The sequence below is a fragment of the Anarhichas minor genome, unplaced genomic scaffold (assembly GCF_050575085.1).
Source record: "Anarhichas minor isolate MPS153535 unplaced genomic scaffold, ASM5057508v1 ptg000004l, whole genome shotgun sequence".
NCBI classification, from domain to species: Eukaryota; Metazoa; Chordata; class Actinopteri; order Perciformes; family Anarhichadidae; genus Anarhichas; species Anarhichas minor.
In genome coordinates, this window is record NW_027466450.1 from 11,024,463 (window position 1) to 11,038,908 (window position 14,446).

Consider the following 14,446-nt stretch of genomic DNA (forward strand, 5'->3'; position numbering starts at 1 on the left):
GGCGGGACGAAGCGGACGAAAGGAAGATGGCCATCCACGTCGAGGGTATCGTGGCTATCGTGATCTTCTACGTCCTGATTCTGTTTGTTGGGATCTGGGCCGCGTGGAAGAACAAGAACTCCAGTGTTGGCGTAGACCAGAGCGAGCGCATCATGGTCGGGGGAAGGGACATCGGATTGTTCGTTGGTGGATTCACAATGACCGGTGTGTTGGTTACGGGGATTCTTTGAATTTTTGTTTGTTGGTAGGTGTTCAACATATGAGGTCAGAAAAAACAATAAATTCCACCAACTCAGTCGTTTACGCACGGGCAGCACTGCGGCCACAAATAGAATTGATTACCACTACTTTCAGAATTACAATCAATAAAGTCCTGAACACTTAAAGACGCTGCAACTTTTTGCTGATACGTTTTAAATCAACTCCGTAAGTTTAAATATGTGCCGTGAGTCCGGAGGTCCCGTGTAATTGTTGAATGACTTCAATTCTGTTTTCCCCACACCAAATGTATTCAGCTGGATCTTTACCAAATCACATTCACAACTACAAGCCGGTTTAGTGAATCCCTTTCCATCCACAATATACAACCATGACTTGTAGGGTTCTTGTTATTAGAATTGTCTTCTGCAACATGACATGCACCAAACTGTTGTTTTTTACTAAATGTTCTTTCTTGGTTTCAGCCACTTGGGTGGGTGGGGGCTACATAAATGGGACAGCAGAGTATGTCTACCTGCCGGACTACGGCCTTGCTTGGGCGCAGGCACCCTTTGGATACGCTCTCAGCCTGGTAGTAGGTAAGAGCCAGTGTCTTTGTTTAAGCCCTTTCTTTAATTATACTGTAAAAGGCCAGTGTATTGAATAACCATGTATAATGAGAAGGCATTGAGGTACCTTTTAAATAACCATACCAGTAGTTTTGCATGTTTTTAGGCCTTTTACTACAAAGTGATCATCATGTCTGCTTTGATTTTTGTCACTCTGCAACATTGTTGTGTAGCGATGCAGTGTAGACTTTTCAAATTAATCTGCACCTAAAACTGCAATAGCCTACCAGACAATAATGACATAACTTTGACAATAGAAATACAGTATATCATAAACAAGAATACTATAGTGCTTCAGCCACACACAAACAGGAAGTTCCATAGGGTCACTACATGCAAATTATGCACCAGATACAAATTGTGTGTCAAGTTACGATATATAAGATATTATATAATTTAATTGATTCAGCGACCGTGAAATACACTTCAGTTGTCTCTCACCCTATTTGTCTTCCTTACCTTGTTGTTTGAAATCATTCAGGTGGGCTTTTCTTTGCCAAGCCCATGCGTTCACGTGGATACGTCACCATGCTGGATCCCTTCCAGCAGCTGTATGGAAAAAGGATGGGCGGCCTGCTCTTCATCCCTGCACTCATGGGGGAAATCTTCTGGTCTGCAGCCATTTTATCTGCCCTGGGTGGGTGATTATTGGACAGGGACACTTAAATAATAACACGTCCATGTTAATGAATACACTTACACGACTAAACTCATGATCTGAATGTGTTGTCCTGCAGGTGCCACTCTGAGTGTGATCGTGGACATAAACATCAACATGTCGGTGGTGATCTCAGCCCTGATAGCTATCTTTTACACGCTTGTTGGAGGACTCTACTCTGTTGCATACACAGATGTGGTCCAGCTCTTCTGTATCTTTCTGGGCTTGGTGAGTTTCACAGTCAACGTCTACCCAGCATGGACTCTAAAGATGGCAATGAATTCCAGCATTGGATAGACTTCTGTATGCATAAACAGGGTTACATACTTACATCTACAGACACTAGTCTACTGTGTACCTAGTATTGAAATACTATCAGACTTTGTGGAAAAATGAGTAGAACTTGAATCCAATGTCAGAGAACTTTAACGGTGGAAACATAATCAAATCACAGAATATCTATATAACATCAAAACTATTTGCATTTTGATACCCTCCTCTCCATCAGTGGATCAGCGTGCCTTTTGCCCTGTCCAATCCTGCCGTGTCGGACATCAGTATTACAGCCAAGGAAGTAATCTACCAGTCACCCTGGCTGGGCAAGATCGAGCCTGAAGACAAATGGCTCTGGGCGGACAACTTCTGTTTGCTGGTAAGCCTTTTTTTTATCAGATGATTCATTAAGAGGCATTTTACTTTATTTGTTTAAGATACAGGAGTATCATTTAGAATAACTGGAAGCACCGTTGCAGAACAGCTTTGTCACATTTGTTGTTGTGCCAAGAGTAAGTTTCAGAGCTGTGGAGGTCTTGCTGACTGTTATGCATTGGTTTGGTGTCTGTATTTACTATGGTGTTTCTGTTTCTAGATGTTGGGGGGGATTCCCTGGCAGGTCTATTTTCAACGGGTTCTTTCTGCCTCTTCAGCTACCTACGCCCAGGTCCTTTCCTTCCTCGCTGCCTTCGGCTGCTTGGTCATGGCCGTCCCCTCTGTCCTCATAGGAGCTATAGGGGCCTCCACTGGTAAATACACACATGCACATTACATTGTTTGGTACAGCTTCATTGTGTAAAATACTGTTCAGATAAATCAAGATTATTGTCCTTTGGTTGTAAATGGACATAATCCAAGTACTGATTCAGATCACATAGCTTTGAATGCATGTTGTTTACATCTGGATTAGATGCCTACAAATGACACAAAAATGACCAAACTGTAATAGCACCCAAATTTCTATTCTACACACACACAAAGTGGCGTCTGGATCGCAGCCATTATATCACGGATGAACACAAACATATCAGACACTGATCCATGAGTGATGTGCTTAGACACACACATTGATTAAGCAGTTAATGAAAGATCACAAGACAATTAAAACATTCAGGAATGTGATCCTTCATTCAAACAGGAAACTGTGATCAAAGGAAAAACGAGGCCTTCCTGGGTTGTTTGTACCCCAGCAGCTTTATTTTCAGATGCAGATGTATACAGTATAATCAACATCAGATGGATCCTGTCATGACGGGCAGAGGAGAGAGTCATCAAACCATGCCGATTTAGTGAATATTACATCTGAAGAGGAGCTAATTAATCTGGTCCGTCTGAAGCTGTTTCATGTATAACCAGCCACTGCTTGTGAATATCCAGGGGAAGGAGAGAAAGAAACAGAAGGATGAAGAGAAGGATAAAAAAAAGTGGCAAAAAGACAGAAGGATGTCAGAGGGTTTAAGGGGGAAAGAGAGATAGGAGAAATAAGGTTTTGGGAGTGGGAGGGTGGGGGCAACAGTGGAGAATGGGCGGATGTATATGAAGGGCAGGAGGTACGTATTCCTTCACTATGGAGTTAGACCTGATAGTTTCACATAGACATTCATTGTTCCCAGACAGTGAATCCTAATGACTTTGATGATCCCATCACTTTTCCTGTAGCGCCTCCATGAAGTCCACATTTGCAGTTTTGACTGAAATATCTCAGCAACTATTGGATGAATTTGATACACACATTCATGTTCCCATCAGGTTTAACTGTAATAACTTTGGTGATGATCGGCCAATATTTAAATTTGTACAATACTTTGGTGAATGACTAAATACCTGTGAAACTATTGCCACTCCCATCAGTCACAGTGTAACTTTGGGTTTAGTGCTAACTAGCAAATGTTAGCATGCTAACCTGCTAAACTATAATGGTGAACATGGTAAACATGAAAAATTATATCTTTGCCAACTGTAGATAACCAGCTCAAAATGCCTCATCATAATAAATGGCTTCCCATGGCTCCAATGGCTTCAATGAAATTATGATTAATAACGTTTACAATTAAAATGCAATTAAACTAATGTATTCTACAATACTGGCTCGTGTTTCATATTAGGACCAATGATCCATAAGGCACAAACCAGTGTATTAGCCATAGTTAATATTGCATGGATGTCATATTTTCAATAAGTATCTATTATTTCTGGCATCCCTCTTATTACTGTTGCTTTTCCCCTGTATTTGGACGAACAGCACAGCATTACATTTATAATCCCTGCTGTATTCCAGACATGTGAAGCCCTTTTGTTTCACAGCAACTAAAACAGGTGTGTCCACAGGGAGCATTATAATAAAGTCTCAGAGTCAAGCCTTTTGTCTTGAAAGCTAAGAGATCAGTACACAAATTGGAATAAAGTAATTTTTATTATTTCAAATTCAACAAATTGAGCAGGAACATAGTTTTATTAATCTTAACATAGGAACATGGGTACAGCCTGCTCAACATCGGTTATGTTGTGTTGTTGCCTCACACAAGTCCACGCAAGTTTAGTAATTAAGGAAAATATTTTTGTTTTATTTTGCACATATAGATAATCCTGATATTCAGAGAATATTACTCATCAGAGGTCCAAAAATATGCCTTTATATTTCTACTTATCTTTTACCATTTCTTCCTCTAGACTGGAACCAGACTTCTTATGGGTCGCTCGCTCCGAAGGATAAGGATCAGTCAGACATGATCCTTCCCATCGTGCTTCAGCACCTCTGCCCGCCTTACATCTCCTTCTTTGGTCTGGGCGCGGTGTCGGCTGCGGTCATGTCATCGGCAGACTCATCCATTCTCTCAGCCAGCTCCATGTTTGCCAGGAACATCTATCAGCTCGCCTTCCGGCAGTCGGTAAGAGTAACAATAACAATAAACAACAATGATGCTAACACACATCTGCACAGTTTAAGCCAGTGGTTGCAAACATCAGTCAAATAATCTATAAATCAATTATAGTTTCATCCCAGTGTCTTACAAATATGTCAGATGAATTTTCTTGCTGAACATACAAAACCAGACTCCAAAACCTTGAGACAACATTCAAACATACAAGCTCAGACTTACAAGAACTGAGAAATCTATTTCTTTCAAAATAACATCCTGATGACTTTGAAGTAGTCCCTAAAGTAACACGTTTTTTTGAGTAAAATATCTCAACAACTATCACACAGATTACCACAAAATTTGATAAAGCTCCATCAACTAATTGCAATGGTATTCCCATCGGTCTCAGCTGTACTTTGTGTTTAATGCTAATTAGCAAATGTTAGCATGCTGACACACTAAACTAAATTGGTGAATATTACACCTGCTAAACATCAGAGAATGTAAACTGACATTATCATTTAATTCAAAGCACCACTGTGCCTCATAGAGCCACTAGCTTATCTGTAGTCCACATTTGATCTTTTCCTCTTCACTCTGCTATCTCTTTCTTCTCTCCGCCAGGCGTCAGATAGGGAGATTGTTTGGGTGATGCGCTTCACCATCTTTGTATTCGGAGCTCTTGCCACTGCTATGGCGTTGCTAACAGGATCCGTGTATGGCCTGTGGTACCTGAGCTCCGACTTGGTCTACGTCATCATCTTTCCCCAACTTCTCAGTGTGTTATTCGTCAAGGGCACCAACACCTATGGCTCTGTGGCTGGCTATATCTTTGGTCTTTTGCTGCGCATTGGTGGAGGGGAGCCCTACCTCAAACTCCCCCCCTTCATCTACTACCCCGGTTGGGTGACCCAGGAGAGGATCCACCACGTCACTGGGGATGTAGAGCACTTTATCCAGCAGAGGTTTCCGTTCAAGACTATGTCCATGCTGGCATCCTTCTTGGCAAATGTGGCCTTTTCTTACCTGACAAAGTACCTGTTTGAAAGCGGTACTTGGTCACACAAGTATGACTTCCTGGACGCCGTGGTGTCCAAGCATAGCCAGGAGATCATGGACAAAGCCACGCTGGTGAGCAACCAAGACAACATCATTCTTTCAGAGATGGTGCCCGTCAAGCAGGTCCTGGGTGCGTCACTCGCTGGGACATTCATCAACACTGAGGTCCTCAGTGATGATGGGGCATCCAGTCCAGAGGCTTTTCACAATGAAAACTAGGCAACAAAGGCACAAAGAATACTAGAACCAAGGGATTTAAAGAAGAAGGAATAATCTAAGGGGCATCCACATTCTTCAGGACACTTGCTACTGCCGCACCAGAAGCCAAATCAACAGAAATCTGCTGTGGCTTCCGAGTGACTCCACAAGTTTGTTTTATGCTGATTACATGGTGCCTCCTTCTTTTTTGATATCCCTTGCCTAGAACCAGGAAGATGACAGATTAGCTGTGTCGAGCATAACATACTCATTCTTTTTTTTTTCAAATCGTGACTCTGTGAATCTAAAACCACTATAATCATTTTAATTTAAGTGCTGCAACCATGAGGGACTTTCAGGGGAAAAATAGTGGCTGCTGTGTACAATGACGTCTTCAAGGGTTTGCTGCGGGTAATGAGAATAGTGCAATATCTAACAAAGGAATTGTGTCCACGTCTAAATAGCAGTGTGTGTGTGTGTGTGTGTGTGAGTGTGTGTGTGCTTGAGTGTGGCAACAAAGCAGTGAATATACTGAAACCTTTTCACAGACTGTGAGGTTTAATTTGGCATAGAGTCAATTTATTAATAGCAATAATATTTGTAGGATCTATGTTGTATAGATAGATACATTGTACTGAATGTTTAGGTTACTGTCTATTTCTTATTTTATGTTCACCTTGCTCTTAATCCTCCTGTCAATCTCGCTAATTCCAGACTCAAAAAGTGCTGATTTAAGAACCACATGCCACCGTGATATTACCAAACTCGCCAAACAGAAGGTTGATATTGGATGATTCTGCAGATTCCATTCAGTCTTGACAGTTTCAACGTTCACTGTCAACATGTTTGAAATGCATAGTCCAATGCAACATCCCCGTGTTGGAGCTACAATATGGTTGAGGTAAAATCAAGGTCCACGTTAGGAATGTAAGTCTAATATTCACTCCGACAGAGCCTCAGCTTTCGTTACACACCACCCTGATGTTTGCAGATTCACGTATTCAATATAAACCTGGATTGTTTAATGTTTTTCCTGTGTACTTTCCAAGCAGCCATTGGCTTCCATTCATTTCCATACGTTATGAAAATCAATTTGCAATCTTTGTCTTTGTCAAACTTACGATTGTGTTGTGCATCTTTGAATTAATGTGCATTTATAACTGCATTTACGATAACATTGACATCAATTAAAGCACATATGATGTTTTTGCAAGCTCATTTTCACACACATATATATGTATATATATATATTTATGTACATATATATGTATGTATATAATATATATACATATATATAAATGAATAGAACCTAATGGCAGCCTGGATGAGAATTCAGAAATCTAAAACACTAATGATTGGCATTAAGAAACGGTGTACTTCATTGATATATAAAATGGTCACACAGACGCTATTTTGAAACATGCGTGTGTATGTTTGTGTGTGTTTGTGTGTGTGTGTGTGTGTGTGTGTGTCTGTGCCTATCATGGTTTCTTTGCTCATCCTAAACCTGTATTGACTGGCCAGCCACAGCAGGTTAGCGGAGACAGGAAATTATTGTTCCTCCCGAGATGGTGTCAGTCGCACCGGTCTTTATCGATCCCCAGTCGATTAGCCCTCAGGACATTTGATTAATGCCGCAAAGAGGTTTGAAACTGCGGTTTATAAGGGTTTGTTTGACAGTGTCATTCACAGCGATGAATTTTCAAAGTTTGTTAGTGATTGAGCACCATCATTCATAAATTCCCCCAACGTCAGTCCTCACATTTTCCCAGGTCTGGCTGTTTCAAATGACCAGGCACACTGCTGCTCCGTATGACCGGAATCAAAAGGAGTTGTCACTTCATACCGTGATTTCTGGCATTGTTAAGTGTTACTGTCCAGTTGACTTCTTTGTGTTTCTCTCCTCTAAGAATTGCTGTCGTTTGTTGGTGTCTTTTTAAATCTATGGACTCGCCTTAATTTAAAGGTCAGACATGGAGAATTCCTGGGTTTGAAACACTGGAAAAAAGTGGCCACTTTTATAGAGATCACTTTTTCAGTTAATTAAAGGATAAGGCTTTTGAAATTCCATATTTAATTTATTGTCAACAATTAAGACCAAAAACAAAAGATGTATTTGTCTGTCTCTCACTATTCTCTGACCTCCTGACCCGATCTATGGCGCTCAACCGCAAGCCCATTCATTACGACTTAAGACGTGTAATCTTTAAAAAGGGGTCATAAATATAAAGTGTAATTTTTTAAAAGGTGGAACAATTTGGCAACATATAGCTGGGCACTGCAGTTTCCAGAAAACAGGAGTAAATGGTGCATTTGTTGGAGTCTATTTCTAAATTAGGCATCCTATTGGGTATTTAGAGCAGCAGGACAATAAATATGGAATTGACTCAATTTAAACTACAGTGCCCATGTTGCTCTTACTGAAGGAATATATATTATCCAGTGTGAAGGTGTGGTTCACTGATGTGTTTTCAATAGTTTCTTGGACAACAATGGAGCTTTATGGCTCGGAGGAACAAGCTATATCAGGCTTTAGCTGCTCAGACGATACTTGTTAGTAGGATCAATTCATTGTTGATTTTGGTCTTAGGTATTTGGCAGCAATAAGAGAAATCTAGTACAACACCAGCCTTATCCTTTAAGGCGGCAAGCTGGCCTTATAGTCAGTCTTTAGAGAGAAGCGGACTTGATCCCTGTAAGCAGCCATATCTGCTGAGGTACAGTAAGACGCACCAAATCCAAGCCTGATCCTATCTCGTCTCTAAAACATAAATACAGTTGTGGGATTTATGATTTGCCACCAAGATGACGTCAGCTTGAAGCTGAATGGGGCGACTGCTGGCCTGATGTTATGCAAAGTGTCAGGCAATCTCAACTGTGAATGTAAACCTTCCTCCTCATCAGATAAGCTTCACAACGTGTGTCGCACACAGAAAAGAATCTACGTCAGACGTTGAACTGGCACAACTCTGTCTACATGTCGTAAATTGCAATGATGCTGTATTTTTGTGTGATAAATGTACATACCAAAAAAGTATAGAAACGATTTAGTCTACTTTTAAATGCAGCATTAAAAATGTTTGTTTACAGTGAACTTACAGCTATTTATTTATTCATGCAGTGTCTATAAGAGTATAGTTGTAAACATATGTAAGGTCAGTTGAATAAATTATATTATTTAGCACATTTGTTTTTTTCTCTCTATATGTACATAATTTCAGAAGATATGAAAAAAATATGGAAAGATGGATGTGTGTGTGCTCGTGTGCGTGTGTGCGTTTGTGTGTAGAGTGTGGACTGTTTGGTGGAGGGTTTAATCTAGAGGTTGCCGCCTGTTTGGGCGCATCAATCAAAACGCCTGCCTCAGAATTGTTAGACTGCAGAAACTCGATGCTGTCAATCTTTCTCACACACACACACACACTTCTCAGATCCCAGCATGTCTACACCAGTCTGACCCCTCTCTGATGGAAGAAACATTCAAATTGTGTTATTTCTCAAAGTAGAAGAGAAAAGAATATATTATATTTTGTGAAGTTCCTTTTTAACTGTACCTGAAGTATATTACAAGGTTTAGACTAGAACTAGTTTTATTGTGAAATGGAATAACCAGTCATAACTAAAACATATTTGGGACTTGACTTAAAGTAATGGGAAAACAACACCATCAGGAAACCAGGATGGACAAAAATAAATAAAATGCAACTGAACAAATTCAGTAGTAAATGTTGCTCCTATGTCAAACCCTCTTATTATTGACCATATTTATAATTTCCGACAAAACCCTATTATTTTGTGAAACAAAATCCTTACATAAAACATATGAATAACAACGATAAACCACTTGTTTTAATTTATCAACTTGCATCACAGGATTTATAAAAGCACAATTTAGTTGGTCTTTAATGTAATTTGAGGGTATTAAATGAAAGCATGGCGCCTCTTATCTGAGTACATTCGGTTCTTTTCACTTTCTCTCGCTCTCTGCCTTTCTAGGATTTCTATATTTGACAAGTCACCGAGTGCTTCTATATAGATGCTTATTGTAGTGTATGAGTCAAATAAGAATCTATGAAAGAGCTCCACGCTGTTTTTTTTAATCTTCGTTAGTATTTTCTCACTAATGATATGGTTGGTTGTGTCATTATGGTGCCATTTAGAGACACTTCTATCACAATCCCTAATGTGCTTTCCAGTCTTGCTCGTTTTAATTGAGACAGTCGTGTTTCAATCTCTAAGGCTGATACGAGGCAGTTGATTCATGTGTAGACGTAACACCTCTCCCTGTCACATGCTTCGTCTTGTGGGAATCATGTGTGCACCCTCCTCGCCTCCAGAGCAACACCTAACAGAAAGCTATTATTCTAGTCTGTAGAAAGAAGATTGAGGCAGGTGGGCAGGTTTAATACATATAAGTGTTAGTGTCAATGAAACCTGCTACAGTGGCAGATGATTCACCTGCAGGTGACAGACATGAGATTGGTCTGAACACTGAAATTATACCGAGGAATGTTTTAAAGTGTGTTATCATCTCACGAATACACTCTTTGGGAAATAGTTATTCATTTTCAAGTCAATTATAAAAGCACATTATAAAAAAGTCTCATGCAAGAATATATTCGTATTCAACTAATGCTGGCACATCCACGATCCATCTCGAGGAAAACTCGTGCTTGGCAAGATATATTGACTATATATTGACTATTTCTTTATTTTACCATTTAATATTTTAAGATATATGTATGATAATTTAGCCCTTTACGCAGGAGAGATTTGCGTTCGAGATTTGCAGGAGAGATCTTGTACAGTGCAAGAACATTGTTTTTGCATGATAGTGTGAATTGTCAGATAAACAGATCACAGGTCTGATTCTTCCTGTGTAGAGTATTTTATGTTTGATTTATCATTGGCCTTTTCATAATCCCTTGAAGAAAAAGAAAAAAACCCTCTAATGAGCTATGTTCGTCCCTCCTCTCCTTATCTGACCCTACAGCCTAGCCACAGGCTTCACGACTCAAGCTTTGTCGTCACTGACGCTTCCTGTGTTTAAAACAACCGAAAATTCCCGGAACGTCGTCAGTGGTATGTAAATCACACATAGAGAGAGAGAGAGACAAACACACACATACATTCAGCCCTGCAGCACAGCTCATGACTTATTCTATCTAAAATGACAAAAAAAAAGTCAGGAAAGCAGTTGGAAGTGCTGATGAAAAGCCGACTCATTACACTCTTTGACACCCCTTATTATTTATTTATTGATTACATATTATTCTACATTTGAATTGCTTTGAGCTTTTTATAACAGCTATGATTTAGTGTCTAATAATAGATAATTTATGCCTTCAGACAATTTAATTAAAAGCTTTTCCTTGCTGTTACATTACACTGACATCCATGCATTTGGAAACACTGACTGGCTGATCCGGACCGGCGCTGGTGGGGAAGGTGTTACTTTAATGTTTAATTCTGGGCCAGAGGTATCAATCTACAGAGGCAGCTGCTTGGGTTAATAAACTAAATCAATCAGTCTTCAAAGTGGGAAAGAGAGAGGACCATTTTTGTTAAAAGCTATCCATACTTCTTTATGGGGCTTTATGAGCCAAGAGAAGGTAGCCTCGCACATTTTAAACTGATAGGATAATAGGAAGAGGTGGTAAAAGCTACGAATGGCTTTGGGCCAAGAGGCTTGGCTGAAAGAGAACAAAGGAGCAGAAGAGAAGGAAGGAAGCTGTCTTAGTAAATTAAATGCATTGTCAAGATCAACTCCAGTGCCCATACACTGCAGTAGCACGAGTGGAGGATATGTCTTTTACTAGCATTGCTTTTTAAAATTGTATTTAGATGTGCTGGCTATGCTAGCTAGACTGAGGTGAATTTATCTCAGATAGACAGGATGTGGAGTCCTAAATGCAGCATACCTGGAAACCTGAGACCATTTAAAGATAAGATATAAAACAAAAAGAACAAAGGTCTAGCTAAAGAAGACAGAGTGGGATGATGTAATTTATAGCAATAAATCTTGGCTCATTTACTGTTTTTTCAATAATGGCAAGACTGGAAAAAAGTCATCGTCATTATTCGCATTAGACTAAGTGCTCCACTTCTCAGATCATAAGTGGGGGAAAGAGGAAGGAGGAAGAAATGAATGGAGAGGCCAGACATTTACTGTCGCAGCCTTAGCTCATATGAGGCATGGGCTGGACTGAGAGTCTCCACCCACCGGCTATGTCCTTGCTTCTGTCCGTTATCATTTAAGAGCTGATCTCATGGTTCTTCAAGAGTACAACCAGTGTCAATCTGTAAAACCTGTTGGGGCTGTAATGCATATTGTTTGTTTGCAGTTTATTGTCTTTTTATTTTCATATTTATCCATCCAGAGTATTAATTATAGCACTGCACATCCCAGAGATCACTAGGCAATCCAACAATTTACCAATTACTTTAATGCCCTTTTCCATTTGTTTTCTGTTACTGATTGACAGTCTGTTGGCGAGATAATTGTGCTTACAAAAGTACCATCTGCTCTATGTTGTTGCCGATATCCTTTTCTTGAACTTGCCTGGTGTCGTCAAATAACTTTGCAGGAGAGATAGTCTCTTAAACCATTGTTACGTAACTATCTATTTGGTCTTTTGCACAAATTGCACACACACACACACATAGCCCTCCAGGGTACATTTTATTAATGCTGACAATACTGTAGACAGGAACATAAATGATTGGAGGTTGTGTTATGGAGCTGTGGCCAGAATAGTATAGCACCATAACAAACTGAAACTGGATAAACAGACATGTATCACTTGGTAAGCACATTGTTCTGCAAGCAAACTTTAAAACAATAGATTGTAGCTTATGAAGTTTTGTCATCACATGAGGAAGGCTAACATGAGGTACAGTCTAAATAAAATGACATGAACGTAGCAATACGCCACATAACCTGGTGGGCGGAGTTTGTTTGTTTCTTCGGACAGAGCTAAGCTAGCTGTGTCCACTCTTTACGCTAAGCTAAGCTTCAATATTATAAATAATCATATTCGACATTATTAAGTATAACCCTGCTTTGTGAGACAGCTGGATCTGAGCTGTGAAAGACTACGCTACCGACAGTCTTTGAATAAAGATCCTCCTGACATTATGATTTTACTCCCTGTGCTGGGAGAGAAAATTTTCAGTTTTTCTTCACTCCTTTGTGTTTCCAACTCAGCTGCGTCATTAGCAGCCTGCCTTCAGTCTCGAGTGGGTTTCATATTAGACAGTTAGTCACAACAAATACACACAGACAAGCAGAGAGAGCTCTTTCTGACAGTTAATTCCTTGTGGTCCAACCTGCCAGCATTAAAAAGGTAAAAAATAATCAAATGTTCCAATTATTTTCCCTTGACATTTCTCACAACACTTTCTGATTTGTAAAATTATAGAGAACTGTATTTAAGTCAATCATGTGAGAACATTGCAACCATCTTTATTAAACTCTGCCTCATTGTCATGGCTGATTATGTCTAATGCACCTCCTCCAAAAGCAGGTGTTCTTCTGGGAGTGTAATGAAGTTATGTCTGTGGTGTGCGATCTGGATGTACTCTGGACAATACCTTTGGGCAGGTGCACTGTCAGGTTGGAAAATGAGCCATGGAAAATGTCATGTACCGTAATTGAGTGAACTCCAGTCATACTGACGTGCACCATCATTTATTATATTCCCTTTTCCCTGCCACGTTTACTGAAGGTATACCGCGTTTCTTGTGGAAATGGAAAAGCAGAAGTAGTTACTTCAAAGCCCTTTATCAGCTGAAATCTTTTTTTGTCAAACAAACATTCACGTCAGTTTAATCACATTTCTCAGAATTCATTCACCCATCACACCAAAATTGCAAACATCACTTTGATGCTGACTAATACGCTTGTTGATTCACTTACTCGTGGAAGCGACTGCAGAGGCGTGTTAATAAGAAGTCAGAAGTAAGTGTGTCTTTATATCATACTTGTGAACAAAATTACTATATGAATATTAGTCTAATACATTAAAACTATGTCGTATTAAGCTCAAAATACAATTATGGCATAATCATCATGACTATGGATTTTTTTTAGGGTTTATGTGTGCAGTCATTACAGTCATTTAGCAGACGCTTTTATCCAAAGCGACTTACAATTCAGATTCTATCACATTTCTACACCGTAGGCACAGCTACGGGAGCAATTTTGGGGTTAAGTGTCTTGCTCAAGGACACATTAACATGCGACTAACAGAGCTGGAGCCGGGGATCGAACCGTCGACCCCCTGATTGAAGGACGGCCCTGCTCTCCACTTAGCCACAGTCACACCTGCATACTGTGTATGAGATGTATTGACGAGCCTGTCCAGTATGGTGAGTGTTTCTGGTCTTGTCTCTTCTGCTACATAGCAGCTTTCAGCTGTCAGACCCTACTGGGACGTATGTCTTGTACTTATTGACATCCCTTTTGTTTTTATTTCTTTGAAGTCTTGAAAAGAGCACATTTCAAGGTGTCAGTCAAAAACATGGATGATGGTGATAAAATTATTTGGAAATGGACATTTTTGGTAGGG

General features: G+C 39.9%; 1 protein-coding gene across 1 annotated transcript; it reads left to right on the top strand.

Moving 5' to 3' along the window:
• The first annotated feature begins 26 nt into the window (after positions 1–26).
• On the top strand, positions 27–5,897 carry LOC142963579 (high-affinity choline transporter 1-like). The gene is made up of 8 exons (XM_076104080.1): positions 27–204; positions 684–797; positions 1,309–1,464; positions 1,565–1,713; positions 1,994–2,137; positions 2,354–2,507; positions 4,429–4,646; positions 5,244–5,897. Exons 1-8 carry the CDS (start codon positions 27–29, stop codon positions 5,895–5,897), a joined length of 1,767 nt encoding a protein of 588 aa, XP_075960195.1.
• Positions 5,898–14,446: the final 8,549 nt, after the last annotated feature.

What these genes read in the sequence shown, in the direction of transcription:
- LOC142963579 (XM_076104080.1), top strand. Translation starts at nt 27, where the DNA reads ATGGCCATCCACGTCGAGGGTATCGTGGCTATCGTGATCTTCTACGTC. An exon ending in TCTGTATCTTTCTGGGCTTG is followed by an intron (nt 1,714 to 1,993) that starts GTGAGTTTCACA and finishes CCTCTCCATCAG; the next exon opens with TGGATCAGCGTGCCTTTTGC. An exon ending in AGCTCGCCTTCCGGCAGTCG is followed by an intron (nt 4,647 to 5,243) that starts GTAAGAGTAACA and finishes TCTCTCCGCCAG; the next exon opens with GCGTCAGATAGGGAGATTGT.